This window comes from Moschus berezovskii, chromosome 2 (genome assembly GCF_049115385.1).
Source record: "Moschus berezovskii isolate FMDL1 chromosome 2, NW_MosBer_1.0, whole genome shotgun sequence".
Classification (NCBI taxonomy): Eukaryota; Metazoa; Chordata; class Mammalia; order Artiodactyla; family Moschidae; genus Moschus; species Moschus berezovskii.
In genome coordinates, this window is record NC_142461.1 from 57,141,719 (window position 1) to 57,165,140 (window position 23,422).

Here is a 23,422-nt window from a genome sequence, read left to right on the forward strand (position 1 = left end):
CAGTGTTTGGGGTTACATTAGTAACAGGTAGATAAAATAAACTGATTAAATAAAAAGTCTGAGGCAACTAATAAGTCCAGGGAAAACTAAAAATAATATAAGAATGGAAATGCAATCATACTGTTATATGGTTCAGCTGTTAACAATTCTTTTATAATCATAATAATGTAAGCACTAGATGTATTAACTCGGAGAAGGCAATGGCACCCCACTCCAGTACTCTCGCCTGGAGAATCCCATGGAGGGAGGAGCCTGGTAGGCTACAGTCCATGGGGTCGCTAAGAGTCGGACACGACTGAGCGACTTCTCTTTCACTTTTCACTTTCATGCATTGGAGAAGGAAATGGCAACCCACTCCAGTATTCTTGCCTGGAGAATCCCAGGGACAGAGGAGCCTGTGGGGTTGCACAGAGTCGGGCATGACTGACACGGCTTAGCAGCAGCAGCAGCAGCAGATTTAACTAACCAAAACCCCACCAGGGTCAGGAAAGTTGGGAACCTCAATGCCTCAGCTGAGGCTAGTAACTACCCTTCCTGTTCACCCCTCACTCTTCAGCTTCTGGGGGCTCAATGCATCCACCCCTGGTTCTGAGACACACAGCCCCTAACTGCCACCCTCGCGCCACACCGCCCTAGCTTTCACTCCCAGACCTCGGTTACAGTTTTAATTTATTGGAAAGTAATCAAAACCCCGTTCCGTTCCGTTCCGTTCCGTCGCTCAGTCGTGTCCGACTCTATGCGACCCCGTGGACTGTAGCCTACCAGGCTTCTCCGTCCATGGGATTCTCCAGGCAAGAATACTGGAGTGAGTTACCGTTTCCTTCTCCACAGTTGTTACTTTTATTGAAGTTTCTGTAAGAAGCTGAGGAAAGTACATATTTTCCCCACTTAACCAGGTTTAACCGTGTTTGATCTTGCTTTAAAAAAATCCAGTATGATAGGGACTTGTTTTTGTTATAGCTTCACACATCTGGCCTTCTTTTATTAATAGTTGATAAGTCAAAAGGACAAATTTCCAAAAGTAAAAATAAAGAGCAACTTATCTGGATTTCAACTGATGAAAATATGCTGGAATTGTTGAAGCTAGAAAATTTGTTGTTTTGGAGACAATATCATTCTGTTTGTGGAAAGGAAGATTTCTCAAATTCTGTATATCCTTTAACTTTTTAAAATAAGAAATGTTCCATAACTAGAGATTTTTGAGGGTATTTTATACTTTATACTTTAAGAATTTGTTAGTTTTTATAAAAGCACATCTAATAATAGGTAACAACTATATACATCTGTATAAGGCTTCCCAGTTGGCACTAGTGGTAAAGAACCTGCCTGTCAATGCAAGAGACATAAGAGACACAAGTCCAGTCCCTGGGTTGGGAAGATCCCCTGGAGGAGGGTGTGGCAACCCTCTCCAGTATTCTTGCCTGGAGAATCCCACCGATAGAGGAGCCTGCCGGGCTGCAGTCCATAGAGTGGCAGAGAGTCATGACTGAAGCGACTTAGCACACATGCATATACATTTGTAAGATAACAATTTATTTCTCTCCCCCTTAGGGCTGTCACATGGTGACTGAGGAGCTTCATTCCATAACATTTGAGACACAGATCTGCCTCTATGGACTGACCATAGATTTGGAGGTAGGTGTTTCAAGGAATATTTAGTATTTACTAATAACATTTTCAGGAATTGGTCAGTATTTGAAGATGAAAACTCAATGTTTTCTAGGTTTTAGTACATTCCTTATTCATTATTTTTGTTGTAATTTAGGAAATCAATATGTCAAATATTCACTCATTAGTCAGCATATATTATTCTGGTTAAATATAAATGATAAGGGAATTCCCTGGTTGTCCAATGGTTAGGACTCTACACTCTCATTGCCAAGGGCCCAGGTTTGTTTCCTGGTCAGGGAGCTAAGATCTCACAAGCTATGTGGTATGGCCAAAAAATAATTTTTAAATTATACGTGTATATATATATATATATATATATAAATGATGAAATCTCAGTCATTATAGTTCAATACATATTGAATAATTTGTTGCTGAGACTGTATGTTTGTTTTCTGGGATTCCCAGAGTCACGGATACTCAGTGGAAAGCTTAAAGAGAAATAAATATACTTGAACCATGTCATGTATGATTTCAAAATTCTAATTTGTACATAAAATTGCCTCAGAAGAAAGGTATTTATAGTGTGATGAGCAAAGACCAATGATAGGAACATTAATAGTACATTGTTTTGATCCTCTGACAACAGTCACCATTGAACTTAAAGAAGGAATCAAGAAATGGGGAATTAAATTGAACATAATTAACAATGAGCTCCTTGAAGGCTGGATATCACACCTTCATTCTTGCATTACCAGTGCCCAGCACAGTGCCTGACATGTAACAGATGCTCCACCTTTGCTGAATAAATGAGTGAATGAGTGCATGAATGAATAAGCACACTTTCATGCACCTGAACATGGTCCTATTTGTAGAATATATTATTTTCGCATTCCACCTTCACTCTTTTATCTTAATGAATGTGAACATATAAAATTTTCCAGAGATTCCTTCAGCCCTTTTCCCTAAATGTCTGCTTCCATGAGCTGTTAAGTTCCTCAAGTGGGCATTTCACTGTCTACAAGCAATATAACTTCTCTTAATGCGAAGGGACTAACGTAAGTTGATTAGTTTCCCAGATGAGTCTGTGAAGCCTATTTGTTCCATCGGGTGAAAACGTTAGCACCAACAGTACTGAGCTGAGTGCTGTGACGATAGGGGCAGCAGCTCTATCTCCCATAATGCTTTGTCATCAAGTGTCCCAAAGTCACTTGCCTCTCCCTCTTCTACAGTTCTGTTCTGTTCCTTCGCTCAGTCGTGTCCGACTCTTTGCGACCCCGTGGACTGTAGCCTACCAGGCTTCTCCGTCCATGGGATTCTCCAGGCAAGAATACTGGAGTGGGTTACCGTTTCCTTCTCCAGGGGATCTTCCCAACCCAGGGATCGAACCCGGGTCTCCCGCATTGGAGGCAGACGCTTTAAACCTCTGAGCCACCAGGGAAGCCCAACTCATACTGACATTAACGAGATGTTAGATCATAATTTGAATATATTAATCCATTCTAAAGATAAATTTTAAATTAGATTCTTTGATGTAACTTTTTAAGAGGAAAGTTAGTCAATACAAGCTTTAGTTAGTTACATTTTAGGTAGTACATGATACAAGAAAGTAAAAATATCTACATAATATCAGGAAAGATATTGGAGCCAACTGACCGAGCACTCTGAAAGGATCCCTATTTTTATTGCTTCTTTCCTCCCTGTACTTTGACTCATGTATGCTCAGATGGTTCCAGTGCCTTCATGAATCATCTTAGTGACCAAAGCAGTGTAGACACTGGGATTGGAGTGGGGATGACTTGAGATGGCCCTTTAGGGGAATGATCCAAGTATAAAATCAATGTAAGATGCTACTACCTGTAATAACTGTGCCTTTCTTTTTTTTAAAAAACCAGACCTGCTCATTACCTGTGGTGATGATTTCCAATGTCAGTCAGTTACCTAATGCTTGGGCATCCATCATTTGGTACAATGTGTCAACCAACGATTCCCAGGTAGAGACCCTATTCTTGTTTCTCCCCCTTTAATTCCATTTGGTTTGTTTTATGGTCAACAAAACTGATGTGCCCTAAAAGGTCTGTGTATATGTGTGTGTATAAATTTTGGCATATCTTTGTGGGTTGTTTATTTCAAAACTCCAATATATTCAGTTGTATGATTCCTTCCTTGTGTCATATTTAAAATAACATGTTCTGATGTACTTGGACCGTGAGAGAGTTCTGGCTAGCAGAAGTGACAGACAGATGTTCTTTATTTCTGAGGTCTGGTCAGTTCCCAACTCTGCATCACAGAGGGTTCTAGGACTGTCCAGTTGCTCTGTTCACTGGACTCTGGAGAATCCCTTCTCCAAAATTTGAGGTCTGACTGCTATGTTTACCTCCTCAACTACTTTTGGCCACACCTTCTCCACACTGGCTCTTCCACAAAGGTCAAGAATTGGTTTCAAAAAAGCGACTAGCATTTTCACCAATCTCACCTAATAACACTACAGATTTTCGAGTTAATTATAGATTTAAATCCATTCTAGGCTCAAATTGGCTTATAATGCCATCTAGTGGTTATTTAAGATATGGATGAAAAATTGGTCTCAAGTTTTAAAGGAAGCAGAGAATAGAAGCACTTCTTAAAAGAAGCGTCTATTAAGACCACCAAGGAAGGGCATGGCGAAAAAGATAAGTCAGGATTTCCTTCCATTCTCTCTTAACAAAACCCCAGTGTGTTGTCCTGGAAACCGCCAAGGTCTAGGGAAAATAGATCAGATGTAAGTAACTATTTCTTCTTGATGCAAAGCAAATGTGCCTTCCAAAGGGAAGAACTTTTCTACCTCAGGTCCTAGCAGTAGGAATAGTCATAATGAGTCAGCTCCAAGCATTCCCTCCCTTTTGTCTAAAATGCTTAATAAGAAAACAGCATAGAAAATGCCTCAGCCTTGTACCTTCTCATCCTCTGGTACCCTGCATCTGAGTCAGATTAACTGCAGAGGAAGGCTGTGCAGAGTGTCCTTTGCCTTGCTTCCTCTCAGCCTGCAGTGAGAAGAACAGAACTCACTAGAAAAGTTCAGTTTAGTTGCTTAGTCGTGTCTGACTCTTGCCAACCCCGTGGACCCAAGTACGCCAGGCTTCCCTGTCCATCACCAACTCCCGGAGCTTACTCAAACTAACTCATGTCCATTGAGTCGGTAATGCCTTTCAACTATCTCATCCTCTGTTGTCCCCTTCTTCTCCTGCCTTCAATCGTTCCCAGCATCCGGGTCTTTTCAAATAAGTCAGTTCTTCGCATCAGGTGACCAAAGTATTGGAGTTTCAGCTTCAGCATCAATCCTTCTAATGAATATTCAGGACTGATTTCCTTTAGGATGGACTGGTTGGATCTCCTTGCAGTCCAAGAGATTCTCATGTCTTCTCCAACATTATAGTTCAAAAGTATCAATTCTTTGGCGCTCAGCTTTCTTTATGGTTGAACTCTCATATCTGTTCATGACTACTGGAAAAACCTTAGCTTTGACTACATGGACCTTTGTTGGCAAAGTAATGTCTCTGGTTTTTAATATGCTGTCTAGGTTGGTCATAACTTTTCTTCCAAGGAGCAAGAGTCTTTTAATTTGCAGTGATTTTGGAGTCCCCCAAAATAAAGCCTGTCACTGTTTCCATTGTTTCCCCATCTATTTGCCATGAAGTGATGGAACCGGATGCCATGATTTTAAAATCGTTTTCTGAATGTTGAGTTTTAAGCCAATTTTTTCACTTTTCTCTTTCACTTTCATCAAGAGGCACTTTAGTTCTTCTTCACTTTCTGCCATAAGGGTGGTATCATCTGCATATCTGAGGTTATTGATATTTCTCCCAAAGTTATTTCTAGAATATTTCTGAAAAGTTACCTAGTCTGTAAAGTCAATAACAGCCAACACTTCTGAGATTTAATGTCATTCTCCATTAGAAACTACATGTTTAGAGTGTTTCATCCAATTCCAGGATATAGGAAGGAGATGGACTGGCCTGAGTGCAGTGCCACCACCCTTAGCTTTCTTCAGCATCCTTCTTCTATGAGAAAGCCACCAAAGATGTCTGCTTTAGCATCTCAGACTCTGCTCTAGTTTTAGATGAGGAACCTGGAGATGTATTTCATATACAGCTCCTAATACGTAAATGTACAGCCAACTTACAGAGTTCAGCACAAAAGCTAACTCTGGCTTCTCTTAACTATTCCGCTTCAAAACCTAAGCTCCTAGATCTTAATTATGTTCTATGCACTTTGGTCATCTGTCCAGATATAATCTTCATATTCAAGGAAATTCTTTCTCTCTACTCTTCCCTCTCCTATCTCTCACTCCTTCTTACAGAATACCATGTCTTCTTTTATTCCCACCTTCTGAAGTCTCTTGAATTGGTTCCTTTTCTTGCTGCCCAACTTGGTTCATGTTTGCCAAAGGCCTTCTCCCCATATTGCAAAGGATTTCTTAATTCCTCCCCCACCTTCTTCCTTAAAATATCTTTCTTGGCTTTCTCACCTTCTCCTTTCCAGTAATCTGAGGTGAAGTCTTCTGTTCTGCCATTGTTGACCCAGTTTCTGTTATAAACAGTTGATCTTTTGCAGTTGATCATACAAAAGATCCTCTTGTCTAGAACAATATTAGAAAAGACCATCCTAAAACAGGAGTCCCAAGTTAATTATGAATTCATATTATAGGATTCCCTTCCTTAGCCTGGGACTTAACTATTTTTGTGCTTTGGGATGCTTTGTCTGGTCAAGATATAACTTGTACTAACCCATGATAAACCAATTAAATATCATGATACAAGTTTTAAGATTAATATTATTTCAGGGGACTTCCCTGGTCCAGTGGTCCAATGGTTAAGAATCCACCTGCCAATGCAAGGGACACAGGATTGATCCCTGGTCTGGGAACTAAGATCTGAAGCCTGTGTGCCACAACTAGACAGTAGCCCCCATTCACCACAAACAGAGAAATCCTACTTGCAGCAACTAAGAGCCCACACACCGCAATGAAGACTCAGCACAGCCAAAAATAAATATTTTTTAAAAGATTCATATTATTTCAGAAGAGAGTATCTGTTTAATTATTTGTTGGACAGTGTTAAGTACTTGTATGAATTGATTGATTGTCTACAGTCCAGGGAAAGTTAAAGAGCTGCCCAATGATTCCTTTAGGAATAAGATAGAGCCATGTATTACATTAGACTCAAAGAACTAGGAACTCTAGGAAAAGACAAAATCAGTCTTAATTTAAAAGCACAACAGAGATGAGACAATAGATTTGTATTGTTAACTTAGGTTAACCTGAAGAGTTTAAATCAGGAATCCTATATATTGAACTACAATGTATTCAATGTGATTAATACATACAATCATCAATACAACTCTGTTTCAGAACTTGATTTTCTTTAATAATCCTCCATCTGCCACTTTGAGTCAACTCCTGGAAGTGATGAGCTGGCAGTTTTCATCATATGTTGGTCGTGGCCTGAACTCAGATCAGCTCAACATGCTGGCTGAGAAGCTAACAGGTAAGAGCTGGCATATATGGAGGACTTGACCCTGTTTCTGGTACTCGAGAGTTTTAAACAATGAGGGTGATATTACTATTAGTAATAATAATGCTCACCACAATTTATTGAGTGCCTACTATATTGCTGGATATAGGGCTAAATGTTACATTTTCCTTCTCACAGAAATTCCTTAAGGCAGAATATTGAGGATAACTCATTATTCTATTTTTTTTATTCTGTCCATTCTATACATGAGGACACCTAACTTCAGAGGTTAAATGACTTGCCACAGCTAGTATGTAGCAAGGACAAGATGCAGGCCAGTTCTAAAGTACCTACCTTTCTACTTGGCACTCCAGTCTCTAGGATATTCTTATGCCATTTCCACTGAATGTACTGTGAAGCCTTAATGGTGCCTTGATCTTTCATATTAATATTACTGTGGTTATTAACCAACTGGAAAGCAGCTGATCCCAAGGTCAGGAAATTTATTTGAAATTTAAAAAACTACCCAAAGTGAAAGTGAAAGTGGTAGTCATTGAGTCATGTCTGACTCTTTGGGATCCCATGGACTGTATCCTCTATTTATGGATTTCTCCAGGAAAGAATACTGGAGTGGGTAGCCATTTCCTTCTCCAGGGGATCTTCCCAACCCAGGGATGGAACCCTGGGTCTCCTGCATTGCAGGCAGATTCTTTACCGTCTGAGCCACCAGGGAAGTGCCTGGTCATAGTTAATTCTTCATAGCAGGAAAATTTCAGTTTTGACTGCTGTTTCTAAAGTTTGCAAAATAGTCATTGGTACTCCGTATGGTGACTACAGTTTAAGTTTTTTCTAAAAGAATTTTAGAAGATATGTATGTTTTGACAAATCTAGGGTGAACATATTTAGCACCAAGAAAAGAGTTAAAATTTAATTTGTATACATTTCTAGTTAAAGTACAACCAAAGATGTATTTGATTAGCAGTAGTGAATCATGTGTGATTTGGTTAAACTTGACTTAAAAGGGATGCCAGGTTGCCCTTGGATCTACTTTCTGAGCACTTGATGTTTAAATAAATTGGGAATATTACAAAATTTACTTAAATATTGTTTTTTATCCTTATTTAATTCATAAACCACAATAGTAGGCATTCAATAAATATTTGTTAATGAGTGAATAAAGCTTTTCAATAGCAGCCATATTTTTTCAGGTCTTCATCAAATTATTCTTATAATTTCCTTAAATTTTAGACAGAAATTCTTTTTTCATTGCCCTGGATCAGAACAGTCAGCGGTGGTTCCTTATTGCTAAATGGATCTCTAGTTCATTCTTTTCATGATAATATTCAAGACTCTTGGCAATCTGGCTTTCACAGATTTATTTTACAATGTTTATTTACCAACATTAGACTGCTCTTACAGTCACATATATAAGCCTTGTTCATATCCACTATCCCTCAAACCTACATTATTCTTACTACTGGAGTGGCCTCTTCCATCTTTAACCATTTATGTCCTATCCTTTCCTGGAGGCCTGGTTCTAGACACCCACTCACTTCCTAAGGCTATCTTTAGCAACTCCATCAAAAAGAATTCTTTCCTGGATAAAAGTTTTCATGACATCTTATTTTTACTGTTTCTAGCATTAAATACACCGTAAATCCATAGCATGTGCTTAGGAAATGCTTGGGGGAGGGCAATCCAAATTGAGCACCAAATTGAAGAGTCTAATTGTTTAATAAAAATGTCAATCTCATTTTTTTCTTTCATTTTAGTCCAGTCTAGCTACAATGATGGTCATCTCACCTGGGCCAAGTTCTGCAAGGTACAAATGGGGAAAGGATAGCATCATTTAGACTTTTTTTTAGTGTTCCTTTTTAAGCCTCCATTATCATAATTTGAGATTTTGAGGGTTTCCTTGATAAGGTTATTTTAAGAAGAACCTCTGAAGTGTTTTCTCATTTAAAAGAAATATTTCAGTGGAAAAAGCAACTTGAACTATCATACCAACATTGACACAATTATTGTCCTAACATGTTTGTTTATTCCAATAGGAACACTTGCCTGGTAAATCATTTACCTTTTGGACCTGGCTTGAAGCAATTTTAGACCTAATTAAGAAACACATTCTTCCCCTTTGGATTGATGGGTAAGTTCCATGGAATAATATGGAAGATTACATTTTCCATTATGAATTCATTCAGTTCTTATTTTTATACTGTCAGTTTTTTAAAAATTGAAGTGTAGTTGATTTACATCATGTTAGTTTCAGGTGTATAGCACAGTGATTCAGTTGTACATATATATTCCTTTTTAGATTATTTTCCCTTATATGTTATTACAAAATATTGCATATAGTTCCATGTGCTATACAGTAGGTCTTTGCTGGTTACCTCTTTCATATACAGTAGTGTGTATATGTTAATCCCAACATAAATCCTAATTTATCCCTCCCCTCACCCCACCTCCCCCTTTGGTAACCGTAAGTTTGTTTTCTATGTCTGTGAGTCTGCTTCTGTTTTGTAAATAAATTGATTTATATTAATTTTTAGGTTGCACATATGTGATATCATATAATATTTGTTTGTCTGACTTACTTCACTTAGTATGATATTCTCTAGATCCATCCATGTTGCTGCAAATGGCGATATTTCATTTTTTTTATTGCTAAGATTGCATTGTATGTATATATATCATATATATATATGATATATATATATTATACTACATCTTCTTAAGCCAGTTGTCTGTTGATGGACGCTTATGTTGCTTTCATATCTTGACTGTTGTACATAGTGCTACTATGAACAGAAATAAATATAGGAGAGGGTGTGGAGAAATGGGAACCCTTGTACACTGTTGGTGGGATTGTAAATTGGTGCAACCACTATGGAGAACAGTACAGAGATTTCTTTAAAAAATAAAAATAAAGCTGCCTTGAGATCCAACATTCCCACTCCTGGGCTTATATTCAGAAAAGACAAAAACTCTAACTTGAAAAGATGCATGCACTCTACTGTTCATAGCTTCTTTGTTTACGGTAGTCACTTTTTCTTTTCTTTACTTTGAAAGCATATTTAGTGTCATAGAATGGAAAATAGTTGCAGTTTATTACATTCTTCATCACATATTGATATTTAATCTGTATAAGAGTATTTTAGGCATTATTGACTTTTGACTATATAAAAATAAATTCAGGTCTGTTCTTTGTGAATGCAATAAATTATAGTCTTTGATCAGATGAAACTATGCCATGTTCTATTTTTAGGTACATCATGGGCTTTGTTAGCAAAGAAAAGGAACGACTCTTACTAAAGGATAAAATGCCTGGGACCTTTTTGTTAAGATTCAGTGAAAGTCACCTTGGAGGAATAACTTTCACCTGGGTGGACCATTCTGAAAACGGTACATGCTATTATTTATTCACGTGAAATTAGCCTTGAATTTGGTTATTGGTCTTCCATCTTCAGCAGTGTGTGGCCTCTTGTTCTATTTCTCATGTGTTTAGTGGGTTTGAATATTAGTTGTTACGTTTGTTCCAGAAGAACGTAGCATGACTTTCTCACAGCCCATGTGGGTGTCCTCTGTCATGTGGCCATCTGTACTCTACATAGGCAGAGAAGGGCTGGCCTTGTTTTATAACCAGTGACATGAAGAGAATGTAGGCTGGAAAAATGGCCACAAAGAATGCCTGCAGGATCCTGAATATTCCCTCTGTTTTCTTTTTCCAGGAGAAGTGAGATTCCATTCTGTGGAACCCTACAACAAAGGCCGGCTGTCCGCTCTGCCATTTGCTGACATCCTTCGAGACTACAAGGTTATTATGGCTGAAAACATTCCCGAAAACCCTCTGAAGTACCTCTATCCTGATATTCCCAAAGACAAAGCCTTCGGTAAACACTACAGCTCCCAGCCATGCGAAGGTTAGGTTCTTTCCATTTGCTTTTTCTTCTTAAGATTTTGGAAAATAATCTCAGATTGGAGTAAAGTAAATGAAGTTCCTCTCTTTATGTTGACTTTGATCATTATAAGATCTAAGGGGGCATGTGGAGGTCAAAGCCTTAGAAATGAAGTAGTGTGTGAGCAGTTCCTGAAAAGAACAGCAGGGACTGTCCAGCTAGCAGAGCAGTTAGTAATCAATAGCTAGGCTTCACCATGGCTATGGGAGCTTCTCAGCCACTGATAGTTTCATTTTTCTCCCTTCTAAAGTAGGAGTGGCACCAATTTCACCTCTATGCCTCGGGAGAAAAAAAGAAAGAAGAAGTAATGATTAGAAAGCTGTTAAAAGTCAGGCAAGGCTATTTTCCTTTCTTACAAAAGAAGCTTAGAGTTGATGAGCTTTGTATTTTTTACTTACTGTAATCTCACAATTTGAAGACTATTGTTCCTTTGCCAGGGAGGGGTCAAGGGGGTCTTTATGCTTCATCCCCACCTTCCAGCCTATCAATAACAAGTCTTGACATGCCTGCCTTTCCTGGTTGTATCTAAAGGGCTGAAAACAATACCTGGACAAAATAGGCATTTGGAAAATATTTGTTGAATACATGAAAAGAACATTCATGAAATAGTGATATAATTGTAATATGTTTACCATTCTGTTTCTTTAAATGAAGTATATATGTGAACGTGTGAAACGTGTTAGTCACTCAGTCATGTCTGACTCTTTGTGACCCCATGGACTGTAGACCTCCAGGCTCCTCTGTCCGTGGAATTCTCCAGGCAAGAATACTGGAGTGGGTAGCCATTTCCTTCACCAGGGGATCTTCCAGACCCAGGTTACAAACCCGGGTCTCCTGCACTGCAGGCAGTTTCTTTACTGTCTGAGCCACCAGGGAAGCCCAGAAGTACATACAATCCGTTAAAACAGTCATCCATAGCAACTTAATATATGAGCATCATCTTGAGGAATATGATAGTTATCACTCACAGCAGTGACTTGCTGCCACCCTCCCTCCTTCATCCCCTTCTGAAACAAGCAAAAGACAACAGCCATCACAAAAACCTTGAGGCTTGTAATTGTTTCTATATCTGATCAAATGAAATAATAAATGCCAATGCAATAGATTACACTTGAAAAATTACAGCCGGTCCTTACAACTGGATCAATGGAGTGAACCAGAGAAATTTGAGGGTGAGGATTGCATACAATATTACTGCTACTAAAATGCAGTAATACTGTACTTTTAACACTGAAGTCTGTGCTTCAAAACTTTGTCATTATAATATGATAATTGGTGTCAGTTTTAATGAAAAGAACTGCATTGCTATAAATCCCCAATCCATGAATAAATCTGTCCTTATAATTAAACTTAAATACTACATGGAGGACAGGTAATATAGTTGATTCCCAATTTTGCTCACTCATTTCAGACCATTAATATGTAAAGTTAGATCAGGCCTGCCAAGAGATTTGTTTTTCTTTTCTTGCACATTTTATGCTCATCTGAAATGTCGTTTCATCTATTCAACTAAAAAATGCTGTGAATCACTAAACAATTATATTATCTCTCTTCCTTTTAGCATTACTTATCCTTTTGTAGATTTATAATTTTATCAATAATAATATTTTCCCCCAACATGCCTTTCTTTTCCAGTTTCAAGACCAACAGAAAAGGGAGACAAAGGTTATGTCCCTTCTGTTTTTATCCCCATCTCAACAATGTAAGTAATCTTAGCCACATATAAGATAATTATTATTGAACTTATCAAAAAAGCTGGAAACTTAAGGATAAAACAGCATACATATAACTGAGAATAAAACATTTTAATGCTCCATGTCCCATTTTCTTTAACCCATATGTCTTTAGGTTACACCACAATCCATCATGAAGGAATTCTAAAGTTGCCCTTTAATATGCCATTTATTCCATAGTGGGCTGAGTGCTCTGATTTCAAATGATCAATTATTTGAAATTCAATAATTTCATTGTCACAAATAGGAGAAACCCTAAAAAGAGTTCTTTTGGGGAGGTAGAAATTACCGCCTCAAGTTCTCGTGACTGAACTAATAATAAAATTGATACAACGTAGATTAACAGGAAAAAGGAAAAAAATTTAATTAATGTTCATAGAATTCTCATAGACATGGGACTTAAGAAATGGCCAAAGCAGGCAGCTTCTATACTTTCTGCACACCAAAAAATCAATAACTTTGGGAGGAATTGACAGGACAAAGATACTTAGGCTTTGGGTGCTTAAGTAGTAAAGAATATAAACAGAGTTTGGGTCTGGGGTATTAAATTAAAGAAGTAACAAGGTTCAGGCTTGTACAGGCTTCTCAGCCCCAAATGAATCCCCTATCTCTAGCAAAAAGGATGTTGTTCTACCTCCAGTACTGGGAGGGCACCTCTCACAGAAGAGACTTAGTTCCTGCTTTCAGGAAGGCAGAGACAAGGGTCTGAGTGTCCCTCCTGCTTTGGATCTTTTTTAAGTAAATTAAGTCATTTAATTCAAAATAACCACTATGCCCTGGGCCCTAACAGTTGCTAACACAGTAGGTCACCACAAGCGATTATGTTTAATCCTCTTCAATATTTACTCTGTTACCTCTTCAAGCCGAAGTGATTCTACAGAGCCACAGTCTCCATCAGACCTTCTTCCCATGTCGCCAAGTGTATATGCAGTGCTGAGAGAAAACCTGAGTCCCACAACAATCGAAACTGCAGTATGTTCCCTTTCTTTCCACTGCTGTCAAGGGCATTTCTCAGGAAGTGAAGGTGGTGTGTGAATTAAAGGGGGGTGAAGATCTGCCTGAGCAGTGAGAAAACACATTTGTTGGAACAAATCCATGAGCATAATACAAGGGATGTCTATATGGTCCTGTGTGTTGCTCTTATGGTGGGGATTGAAAACAGACACCTATGCTGACCTGAACTGCTTTAAGGTCTTCCATCAAAAGCAGCCCAAAGGCAAAATATCTCTGTATACCTCCCTAAGTACACTTCATCCCTACTTCCACCATCAGCCCCACCAGTCCCCACCAATGTTTCCCCTTTAGCAGATAACACAAATCAGTCATTAGATCTGTAAGTCTAGTATAATATTTATGTTAGCAGTTCATGCACCAAAAATGCCAATTTTTCTTGGTTGTTACTTGCCTCATTTGTTCTGTCCTGGGAACTTCTTCAAGTAGTATATGAACAACAATCAACAGCAGCATAAAAATGCTTTTTTGAGAACTAAATCATAGTATTAAATGCAACTATGTGCTCTAGGATGCAGTCTATTATCGTTCCCCAATATTGTCAAGCAGTTCAAAACTCCAGTTACATGAGGATTCATGTATATCAGAATAATAGTGTCTTGGAGAGACCATGAGCCCCAAGAAATTTACATCTGGCTATAAATCATGTGGTGTTTAGTTTTTCTCTCGAAGATTTCCAGGGATGAAAAACTTACTCTCCAATGTTAGTTGTACTTAAATCATTTAGTCATAAGAGAACTTTTGTTACATTTTACACTCACTTCTTCATTATGTTTTTGTGGGATGAATAGAACCTCTTAAAACAGTTTTTATTCATTTAAAAAGTGCCTTTTATTTTAGATTGACCAACCTCAGTTACTTTTGCAAGTACTGTAGTTAATTGGTAGAAAGATTATGAAGTAAAGTATGTATTTAGTAGACAAGAGAATGTTTACCTAACAAACGGTGACTTATTTGCAAAACAATAGTTTGCTCAAAGGTTATTTTCATTTTTCAATTTTAGATGAAGTCTCCCTATTCTGCTGAATGACAAGATAAACTCTTGACACTCAAAAGAAGGAAGCAAATGAAAAAGTTTTAAAGACTGATCTTTGCCAACAATCACATCTGGTTTCTTCAGCTTTGTATATACCAGTTTCCAGGAAATGATTAAATATGAAGCTTTCTTCTCATTCTTATGACACCCCCAAATGGGAATGTCATTGAATTGCTAGAGATCCAAGCTTCTGATAAACTTGTGAGATAAAACACTTTAAGAAACCAGTGTTAATATAATATTAATGAAAGACTAATTTGTATGTGTTTCATTTCTGGTTTTGCTTCTGTTGTGTTACTTATGATTTTGACTCTAGAAGCTTTAAGTGTAAAGATTGCACAATAGGTGAAAAATAACAAAGTCACATACACATTACTCAAAAATCAGCAGGAAGGCTTGATGGAAACTCTGAATAAGTGAATGTCTTGAGTTCTAGCAAGTAAGAGTCATCACACTGGATACAAGACGGAAGCAATGACTGGGCATTAACAGCAGCAATTCCCAGCTGAATTAGGAAGCCTCTTGGTTGCCGTGTCAGCACTGTTCCAGCTTCAGGATTCACAGCTGCTGGCATCACTGCCAGGGACACCTCTCCTGTTAGAGGGAGGGATCCAGAGTCATTCCTGGTGGCAAATCTCAGGGAAATTACACTGAAAGCAGATGCATGGGTAAAACTCCCATGAAATGAAGACCAAGAGGAAAATAACAACACTGGCCTTGGTTGAGTGATTTGATCGCTGGGTTGTATGTTCTTCACCTCTAGAAGAGGTTGGACTAAGTAGGCTATGGTCCTTTCCAGCTCTAATAGTCTCTGGTCTCATGAATCCAACTTGAGCCTGGAAGAAGGAATTTAGGATGAGATGCTCCATCCCTGGTGATGCAGGAGGGGACTGGTTGACTGAATGACAATATATGTATGTGGGCTACAGGTCTACTTTGATCTTTCCCTTGCCTGGGACTGGATGCTTAGTGGTGCCATTGCCCAGCTGCTGACCCTAGTAATAGTGTGGGCCTTCCCAGTGCCTGAGCCATGGGGAGCTCTCCATGTCTCCAGGCTCCAGAGAAGCTGCTGAGCCAGGTGAGGAAGTCATGATACCGAGGTATCAGCCATGACCAACTACATAAAGTCCTGCGGCTGGTGTCCAAAGTGAGCCCTGACTGCAGTCAGAGATGACAGTTCCTTGTGGGGGACTCCTCTGTAAGTTCTTTCACCCATTTCCCATCTTCTAGGTGGTCAAACAAGAGGAAGCTAATGTTTGATGGAGAAGATTTCAAAGAAAAAAAGCTTTTAATATAAGCTGCCTTTCCCTTGGACTTCTCCAATGCCTCAGTAGGTAAAGAATCCACCTGCAATGCAGGAGATGCGGGTTTGATCCCTGGGTAAGGAAGATCCCCAGAAGACGGAAATGATGACCCACTCCAGAATTCTTGCCTGAAAAATCCATGGAAGAGGAACCTGGCAGGCTACAGTCCAAAGAGTTGCAAAGAGTTGGACACAACTGAGCTCCATCCTATTTCTGATCCTTTATACCCACCCACATGATCCTAGATTACTCTGTGGGAGAAACTTTGCACCTGTTCCAAGGCTGCCATTCTTACTCTTTTGCAAGCTCTTGACAGTATTCTTTGGGTGAAGGTGTCAGTTTGATGTAGGACCACAGACTAATTCAAGGTGCATTTTTCAGTCTCTGCTTCTCTCCACAAGCCCAGTTTTCTGAAATTCAAATATATTAATTGGCAGCAGAAGTGGAGGAAATAATTTTAAACTTGGTTTAAAATTAGTATATATTTTTATATTTAGAACTATAAACGAAAGCAAAAGTGTTAAGTTGCTCAGTCATGTCTGACTTTTTGTGACCCCATGAACTGTAGCCTGCCAGGATTCTCTGTCTGTGGGATTTTCCAGGCAAGAATACTCAGATCTCCTGCATTGTAGGCAGATTCTTTATGGTCTAAGCCACCAGGAAAGCCCTTAGAACTATAAAATGGCCATTATAGTTTTATCTTTAAGGAGGTAATTCCTTACCAGGAAATATTCATAAACAGTTGAATTTAGATATCAAAAAATGCTGCAGGAGCTTTTTATTCCCTGAAAAAAAAGTATGATGACTCTTACTTATTTCAGATGAAGTTTTGAAAAGCTTGTAAATATAGAGCCTTGCAGAAAAATGTCAAGGTTTCATATGTGGTCACAGCCACCTTAGTCGATGTACAAGGACATGTATAGTTTGCTCCCCATAATAGAGGCAGAGGTCTCAGTAAGAACGAGTCCAATAAGTGGCTGTTTTTTATTTAGATTCAGAAAATCAAAATCAAATTCTTGACCCCAGGGTAAAAAGTTATTTCCAAGGGTGTGAGTCTCACATTCAAAAAACCATCTTTGTGGGAGTAATAGGGTTCTGTTAGGGAATTCCTAGGGATATCTATTTAGATCAGGATAAGGTATGCTGCATGAGATGGAAATGCAATGGGAAGGAAATCTAGACCACATTTACACAATATTTTTTTTTCTGCCAACTAGTAGGAAATAAGCAGTATTTAATGAAGCAAAATGTAAATTTATTTTCAAAATATTAATCACATTTTCACTTCTCCCCTCAACCATCCAAGACCAATCATAGATGTCCATTTTCCTAATTCCTTTGTAAACTCCTTATAATGTAAACACTCACTTTGACCAATCGTACTGAATAGCAATGTCTTTATCTAGAATAAATGGTGAAAGAAGGCAGCTGCCAGTGGATTTCCTTAAGTTGTAAGGTAGTCAGGAAGGCTCCCCAAGGAACCACCAAGAAGGAGCCATATCTGGCAAAGCTGAGGGGGTTTTCTGTCCCTCAGATGGTGCAGGAGGCCCATGCACTCCCTGCAGCAGCAGGAACGGAATTAGGAGTTCCAGCAGCAGACAATCATTGTCCAGACTGAGTAAACTGCCCTCCATGTGCACACACTCCAATTTCTGTCAGACTCTTTTTACTTTTTTCAAATGAACTGTAAACAGTCATTGATTTGACTGACTGCAGTTCTATAAAAGTCTGGCTTAGTGAAGCATAATTTACACACAATAAAATTCACCCTTTTCCAACAAACCCATACAGTTGTATGTGCACGGGTCTGTAAGACCTAGAACATTTTTCCACCAGATTCCTCACAAAGAGGACACTACAAAAGCATCATGAAATTGCATCCATCCAGACCTACTGCTAGATTTTACGACAATATCCTTAGAGTAAATACAACAATGAATTCTGGGTGGCCTCCTGTGTAGACAGAGGGCTTTACTTAAAATAAATCAGCTCATTTACCTTCCTGCTTAAGATCTTCAAAGGGCTTGAGGCACCGTGTGTTGACAGTTTGTAACTTGGGTGTAAAGATAGAATTCTGGAGTTTGAATGGCAAAGTGAGAGCTTTATTTTCACAAACTTCTAGGAGTAAAGGTAACAAACCATAAACCACACCACATTTTTGTCACACTACAGTTGTTACACTTATCTCAAAATATTGCTTATGCTAAGCATAATTTTAAAATTGCTTTCATCCAGACCTACTGCTAGATCTTACTCAATGCCATTAATAAAGAAGCATTTATATTACTTATCACAAAGTCGGTATTAATATTTTGATCTCTGTTTCATTGTAGTTGGTTTCCTGTTTAATCTTATGTGTTTTATTTTATTCAACAAAAAACATTACTCTTTGAAAAAGTTCATAGGTTTCATCAGACTGCCAAAAGGGGTCCATGGCACAAAAAATTAGTTAAGAATCCCAGCTCTGGATGAAGACTAATTCCCAACAGATCTTTCCAAAGTCATATATCCTTTAGTCTCTTATTAGTCTTCAATTCATTTCTCAACATTTCTCCCCAACAACAGCTTCTAATCCTCCAAAACATACACAAGACTGAACTACTTTTAGTTTCTTTGATGGCTCATACTTACTACTATTGCCTCCCTCTGCTGTATCCTCTCAGATCTCAAACCCCAACCCACTTACCCTCTCATCTCAATAACATTCACACATCTTTCAGGCTTTGAAAAGCCTTCCTGCCCAACGTACACACACACACACACAGGTGCACATGTGTAGGGCTCAGCTCACGTCATGCCTCCTCCATATCCTCCACCTCACCCAGCACCGCTCTTACCACCTTGCTTGTAAATGCTTGTCTATCATCTGTCTTCATTAGACTCTAAGCAAGCTCCATATGTACAAGGCCCAAGAACCCCTGGTTCACAGTTATTTCCCTAAAATCTAGCACAGTGTGCCTCTTAGTATTAATAAATATTTGTTAATGATTCAGTGTTTGAACTAAAGGAAATATAGAACAATACTTAGTTCTTTTCTTTCCTGTGCTCCTTGATCTGCCTGAAAGATTAAGCTAGAACTCCCTCTATAATCCTCCAAACCCTACAATTGTGGAACAGTCCCAAATATTATACTTCAAACTGATTAACCAAAACATACTTGCCACTGCTCAAACATAGAATGTTTTTTCTACTTCACCTCATGACTTTCAAACACAATAGAAATGCTCTGGAATCAGACTCTAGCTCACTGTAACTTCCCTTTAATTTAGGGAACATCCCAAGCATCTGCTTACATGCAGATGAATCAAATGTTCCTCAAATTTACCCTTAATTCCCCTTCATTAAACTCATTGCCTTTACTACTCCCACCCCCAGTAAAAAGCCCACACAACACTCTCTGACTTTAGACTTGACCATCATCCACATAGATGTCTCACAGGCTGCTGCAGATGGAAAGAACCCCAGAGGCCATCCACACAGGGCGGAGATGGAAAAGTTTGAGGGGTGTGGAGAAGTGGTGCTCTTACGCACTGTTTTCAGAATTATACCTGTTCTTAATCCTCCTCGCCCTCAATTCTGGCTCAATAGGCTTGGAGCCCGTGCTGAGGTCTGAATGGTTGATTTAACTTGTGAGTCCTTATCCCAGTGCTGTTTATTCAAAAAGGCATTACCTTTTGCAATCAGGGTTTCCTATCTGAGAACCAACGGCACGAAGTGACTTGCTTGACTATCTTTTCAATTCTCCCAAGGATGGCACATAGTGCCATTCTAGGGAAACAGGAGAGAAGGTAATTCATACACAGATGCCTCATGCATTAGGCTTAATTCTCTCATGGAACCCGAGATGAGACAGCGCAAAGTCCCTCTGGTTGTGAGGAAAGATGAAAACAGTCAAGTAAATAATGAAGGACAGATTTTACAAGTGCTGTGAAGAACATAAATATAATACAGAGTAACTGAAAGAAATGGTCAGAGAAGGTCTCTCTGAGACGATGACATCTGAGCTGAGACCTAAAGAATGAGAAGAGAAAAGTTCATTCCACAGCTGGGAACTGTGGAACGCAGGAGGGGCATACACATTCTCAGGAGCCAGGCAGGTAAAAGCTGGGGGTACCTGAGGAACAGAAAGAGGCTACAGAGTGTGGAGCACGAGAAGCACGGAGAAAGAGGGACGAGGTGTGCAGGAGAGAGAGGCAAGATCAGAGGGTGTAGGGCGCTACAGGGAGGGAGGGAGGCACTGGATTTTATTGCAAATGGTTTAGGAAGGAGCGGTGCTATAATGCTTCACTATATCTAAGTTTTCATTTAAGTAAATATGTAAGGAGGTCTCTACAGAAAAAATCTCCCCTCCCCGCAATTCCCCTATTAGGAACCTCATGGCTGTGCAACTGTGCGCATCTGTACAGGGCAGAACACTCAAGAGGCTCCACGCCTGGTTTGCTGCTCTGCCTGCCTTCTTGAAATTCTTCATAAGTCTCAATGAGGGGTTCCTTGTTTGCCTTTTGCACTGTGCCTGCAAATTATATACCAGCTCCTGTCCTCCACTAAGAGGGGGAAACAAATGGACATCTGTCCATTTGTATTCCAGGAATTATGCAAAGTGTCCTTGCAGCTCTGGGGACTGCTGCTCTCTCTCAGGAGGTCTGGAGACTGTGGTCCAGTCAGGGGGCTTCCCCCACACGCTGGAGGTCCTAGGTTGGTCCCCTAAGTAGACAGAGCCCTTTAAAAGTGGTTGAGCAGAGTCCAGAAAATCCAGTTCACGCCTCCTGGGACCATTCAATAAGTCACACAGGCAGCAGGCTGGACCAAAACGATTTTTCCTGGGCCTGCCAAACTCCAGTGTTCTTGACTGGAGAATCCCAGGGATGGGGGAGCCTGGTGGGCTTCTGTCTATGGGGTCACACAGAGTCGGACACGACTGAAGTGACTTAGCAGCAGCAGCCAAACTTTCGAAATCATGGTCCAGTGACTAGATTGTTCTCCTTCATTACACTTCTTCCCTACTCCCGCTGGTATAATCACGAGAATGGGGAAGGTAGGGATGGGGAGAGGTGGGGGCGGTGAGAAGACGCCAGAGGAAAAAGGCAAGTCCTCTTTGCAGATCCAGAAAAAGGCAGTTGAAGAAACAGCCAGCCTCTCCGCACCCCCACCCCATCTCTGGTTAAAGGGCAACTAGCCCAGGTGGGTGGGAGAAGGCACTGGCACCCCACTCCAGTACTCTTGCCTGGAAAATCCCATGGACGGAGGAGCCTGGAAGGCTGCAGTCCATGGGGTCGCGAAGAGTCAGACACGACTGAGCGACTTCACTTTCACTTTTCACTTTCATGCATTGGAGAAGGAAATGGCAACCCACTCCAGTGTTCTTGCCTGGAGAATCCCAGGGACGGGGGAGCCTGGTGGGCTGCGGTCTATGGGGTCGCACAGAGTCGGACACGATTGAAGCGACTTAGCAGCAGCAGCAGCAGCCCAGGTGGGTGGCGGACAGAGCTTGAAAGACTAGTAAGATCTGAGTTAGCATCTGTGCAGACTATGTAGATAGAGAAATGAGGGAGAAAAAAACTGACATCTTCAGACCACCGGAAGAAAGAAAAGATGGAAGAGGATTGGGTAAGTTTTCCAGCACCTTAAGCGATGTACGGATGTCGCCCTCCCCGCGGCGGCTGGGGGCGAGGGGGGCGGTTCCCGCGGTGTAGCGGGCGGTCAGCTGGAAAGCCCCTGGGCCGCGCCTGCGTACTGCTCCCGCTGTCTCTACTTTCGCTTTTCGGTTTCCTCTCAGTCCCGCTGCTTCTCGCTCCCAGGCTATTTCCCCGAAAGCACGTGGGACGGCTCTTCTGGGCACTCGCCTCCCTCCCGCCGAGCGCCAGGCCGGCTATTACTGGAAACTTTTCAGCCACTGACAGTCGGCACCTCATTCTGGGCGGGTCCTGCGCTGCTCGCCTGAAAGCACACAACTTCACAGGGTGTTCGGACTACGAATGTACTAGTCCCCGTAACGGACCTTTTTGGAAGAAAAGAAAATTATTTAAAAAAAAAAAAAAAACATGAAACACCCTGAAACATGTTAGGGACATTCTGTAGCGGGTCCGGACTAGCAGGCAAAGTTTGTGTTCGTCATAAATGCGATGAGAGTTGCCAAGCCTTTTAAGCAGGGAATGACTATAAATGAGGTGTTTTAGAGAATTTAATTCGGCTAATGCAGGAAACATGGGTTTGATCTCTGGATGGACAAGATCTCCTGGAGAAGGAAATGGTAACCCACTACAGTGTTCTTGCTTGGGAAACCCCATGGACAGAGGAGCCTGGCAGGCTGCAGTCCATGCGGTCGCAAAAGAGTCAGACATGACTGCGTAAACAGCAACAATTTGGCGAGTACAGTGGAGGGGAAGGGACAGGAAAAAGTTCGTGTAACTGGCGTCTACTGTAGCATTTCAGTTCTAGACTGAGGAATACCTCCAGTGGAATATTGTCAATGATGGGAAAATTAAGGCAGTTAAAGACATAGGAAAGGAACCATCCATAGAACCTGATGACAACCAGAATGCGGAGAGCCAAAGAGAAACATCCTACTTACAGATATTAACATGTCAAGACTGAAGCTAGTCTCTGTGTAAATTTTATAGTACCAGAAAAAATATATATGTTTCACATATTATCTATCCTTCCTAGAGTCAGCTTTTCTCAAACACAGTGTGGGCCCTTAGTGCAGGGTGTAAGTAGGAGGGGAAGGACTTTTTTTGGGGTGGGGGGTGGAGAAGGCAATGGCAAGCCACTCCAGTACTCTTGCCTAGAAAATCCCATGGACGGAGGAGCCTGGTGGGCTGCAGTCCATGGGGTCGCTACGAGTCAGACATGACTGAGCGACTTCACTTTCACTTTTCACTTTCACACATTGGAGAAGGAGGTGGCAACCCACTCCAGTGTTCTTGCCTGGAGAATCCCAGGGACGGGGGAGCCTGGTGGGCTGCAGTCTATGGGGTCACACAGAGTCGGAAATGACTGAAGTGACTTAGCAGCAGCAGGAGTCATAGCATATTTTTACACAGAGGGCTGCTACTTTGGTACCAAGAGTCATTGTTATCACCAGTTCAATACTGGCTTTGTGAGGGTGAATATGTGATAAGAGGAAGGAGTATATAGATATGAGAATGGAGAAAATTACAACAGACACACATATAATCATGAAAAGTGAAAGTCGCTCAGTCATGTCCAACCCTTTGCAACCCAGGTCAGAATGCTGGAGTGGGTAGCCTTTCCCTTCTCCAGGGGATCTTCCCAACTCAGG

General features: G+C 40.4%; 1 protein-coding gene and 1 long non-coding RNA gene across 9 annotated transcripts in view; one reads left to right on the top strand and one right to left on the bottom strand.

Annotated features, from left to right (window-relative positions):
* STAT4 (signal transducer and activator of transcription 4) overlaps positions 1 to 15,092 on the top strand; it is a 101,834-nt gene extending 86,742 nt beyond the window's left edge. Inside the window, exons 15-24 of the mRNA XM_055398402.2 lie at positions 1,552 to 1,635; positions 3,504 to 3,602; positions 6,998 to 7,133; positions 8,873 to 8,922; positions 9,152 to 9,246; positions 10,366 to 10,502; positions 10,829 to 11,020; positions 12,692 to 12,758; positions 13,653 to 13,761; positions 14,804 to 15,092. Coding sequence (XP_055254377.2) covers positions 1,552 to 1,635; positions 3,504 to 3,602; positions 6,998 to 7,133; positions 8,873 to 8,922; positions 9,152 to 9,246; positions 10,366 to 10,502; positions 10,829 to 11,020; positions 12,692 to 12,758; positions 13,653 to 13,761; positions 14,804 to 14,830 — 996 coding nt within the window. The 3' untranslated portion in view covers positions 14,831 to 15,092. The remainder of the gene's footprint in view (positions 1 to 1,551; positions 1,636 to 3,503; positions 3,603 to 6,997; positions 7,134 to 8,872; positions 8,923 to 9,151; positions 9,247 to 10,365; positions 10,503 to 10,828; positions 11,021 to 12,691; positions 12,759 to 13,652; positions 13,762 to 14,803) is intronic.
* On the bottom strand, positions 12,765 to 22,132 carry LOC148778534 (uncharacterized). Of its 8 annotated transcripts, none has more exons than XR_016035482.1 (5): positions 21,764 to 22,132; positions 19,812 to 19,908; positions 18,139 to 18,214; positions 15,553 to 16,550; positions 12,765 to 15,430 (listed from the first exon to the last, which is right to left on the bottom strand). It is a non-coding gene; the product is annotated as an uncharacterized LOC148778534 (long non-coding RNA). The 8 variants fall into 8 exon arrangements; XR_016035480.1 differs by having other exon boundaries at positions 15,553 to 15,672; positions 16,436 to 18,258; XR_016035479.1 differs by having other exon boundaries at positions 15,553 to 15,672; positions 16,412 to 18,258.
* Between the last annotated feature and the right edge of the window lie 1,290 nt (positions 22,133 to 23,422).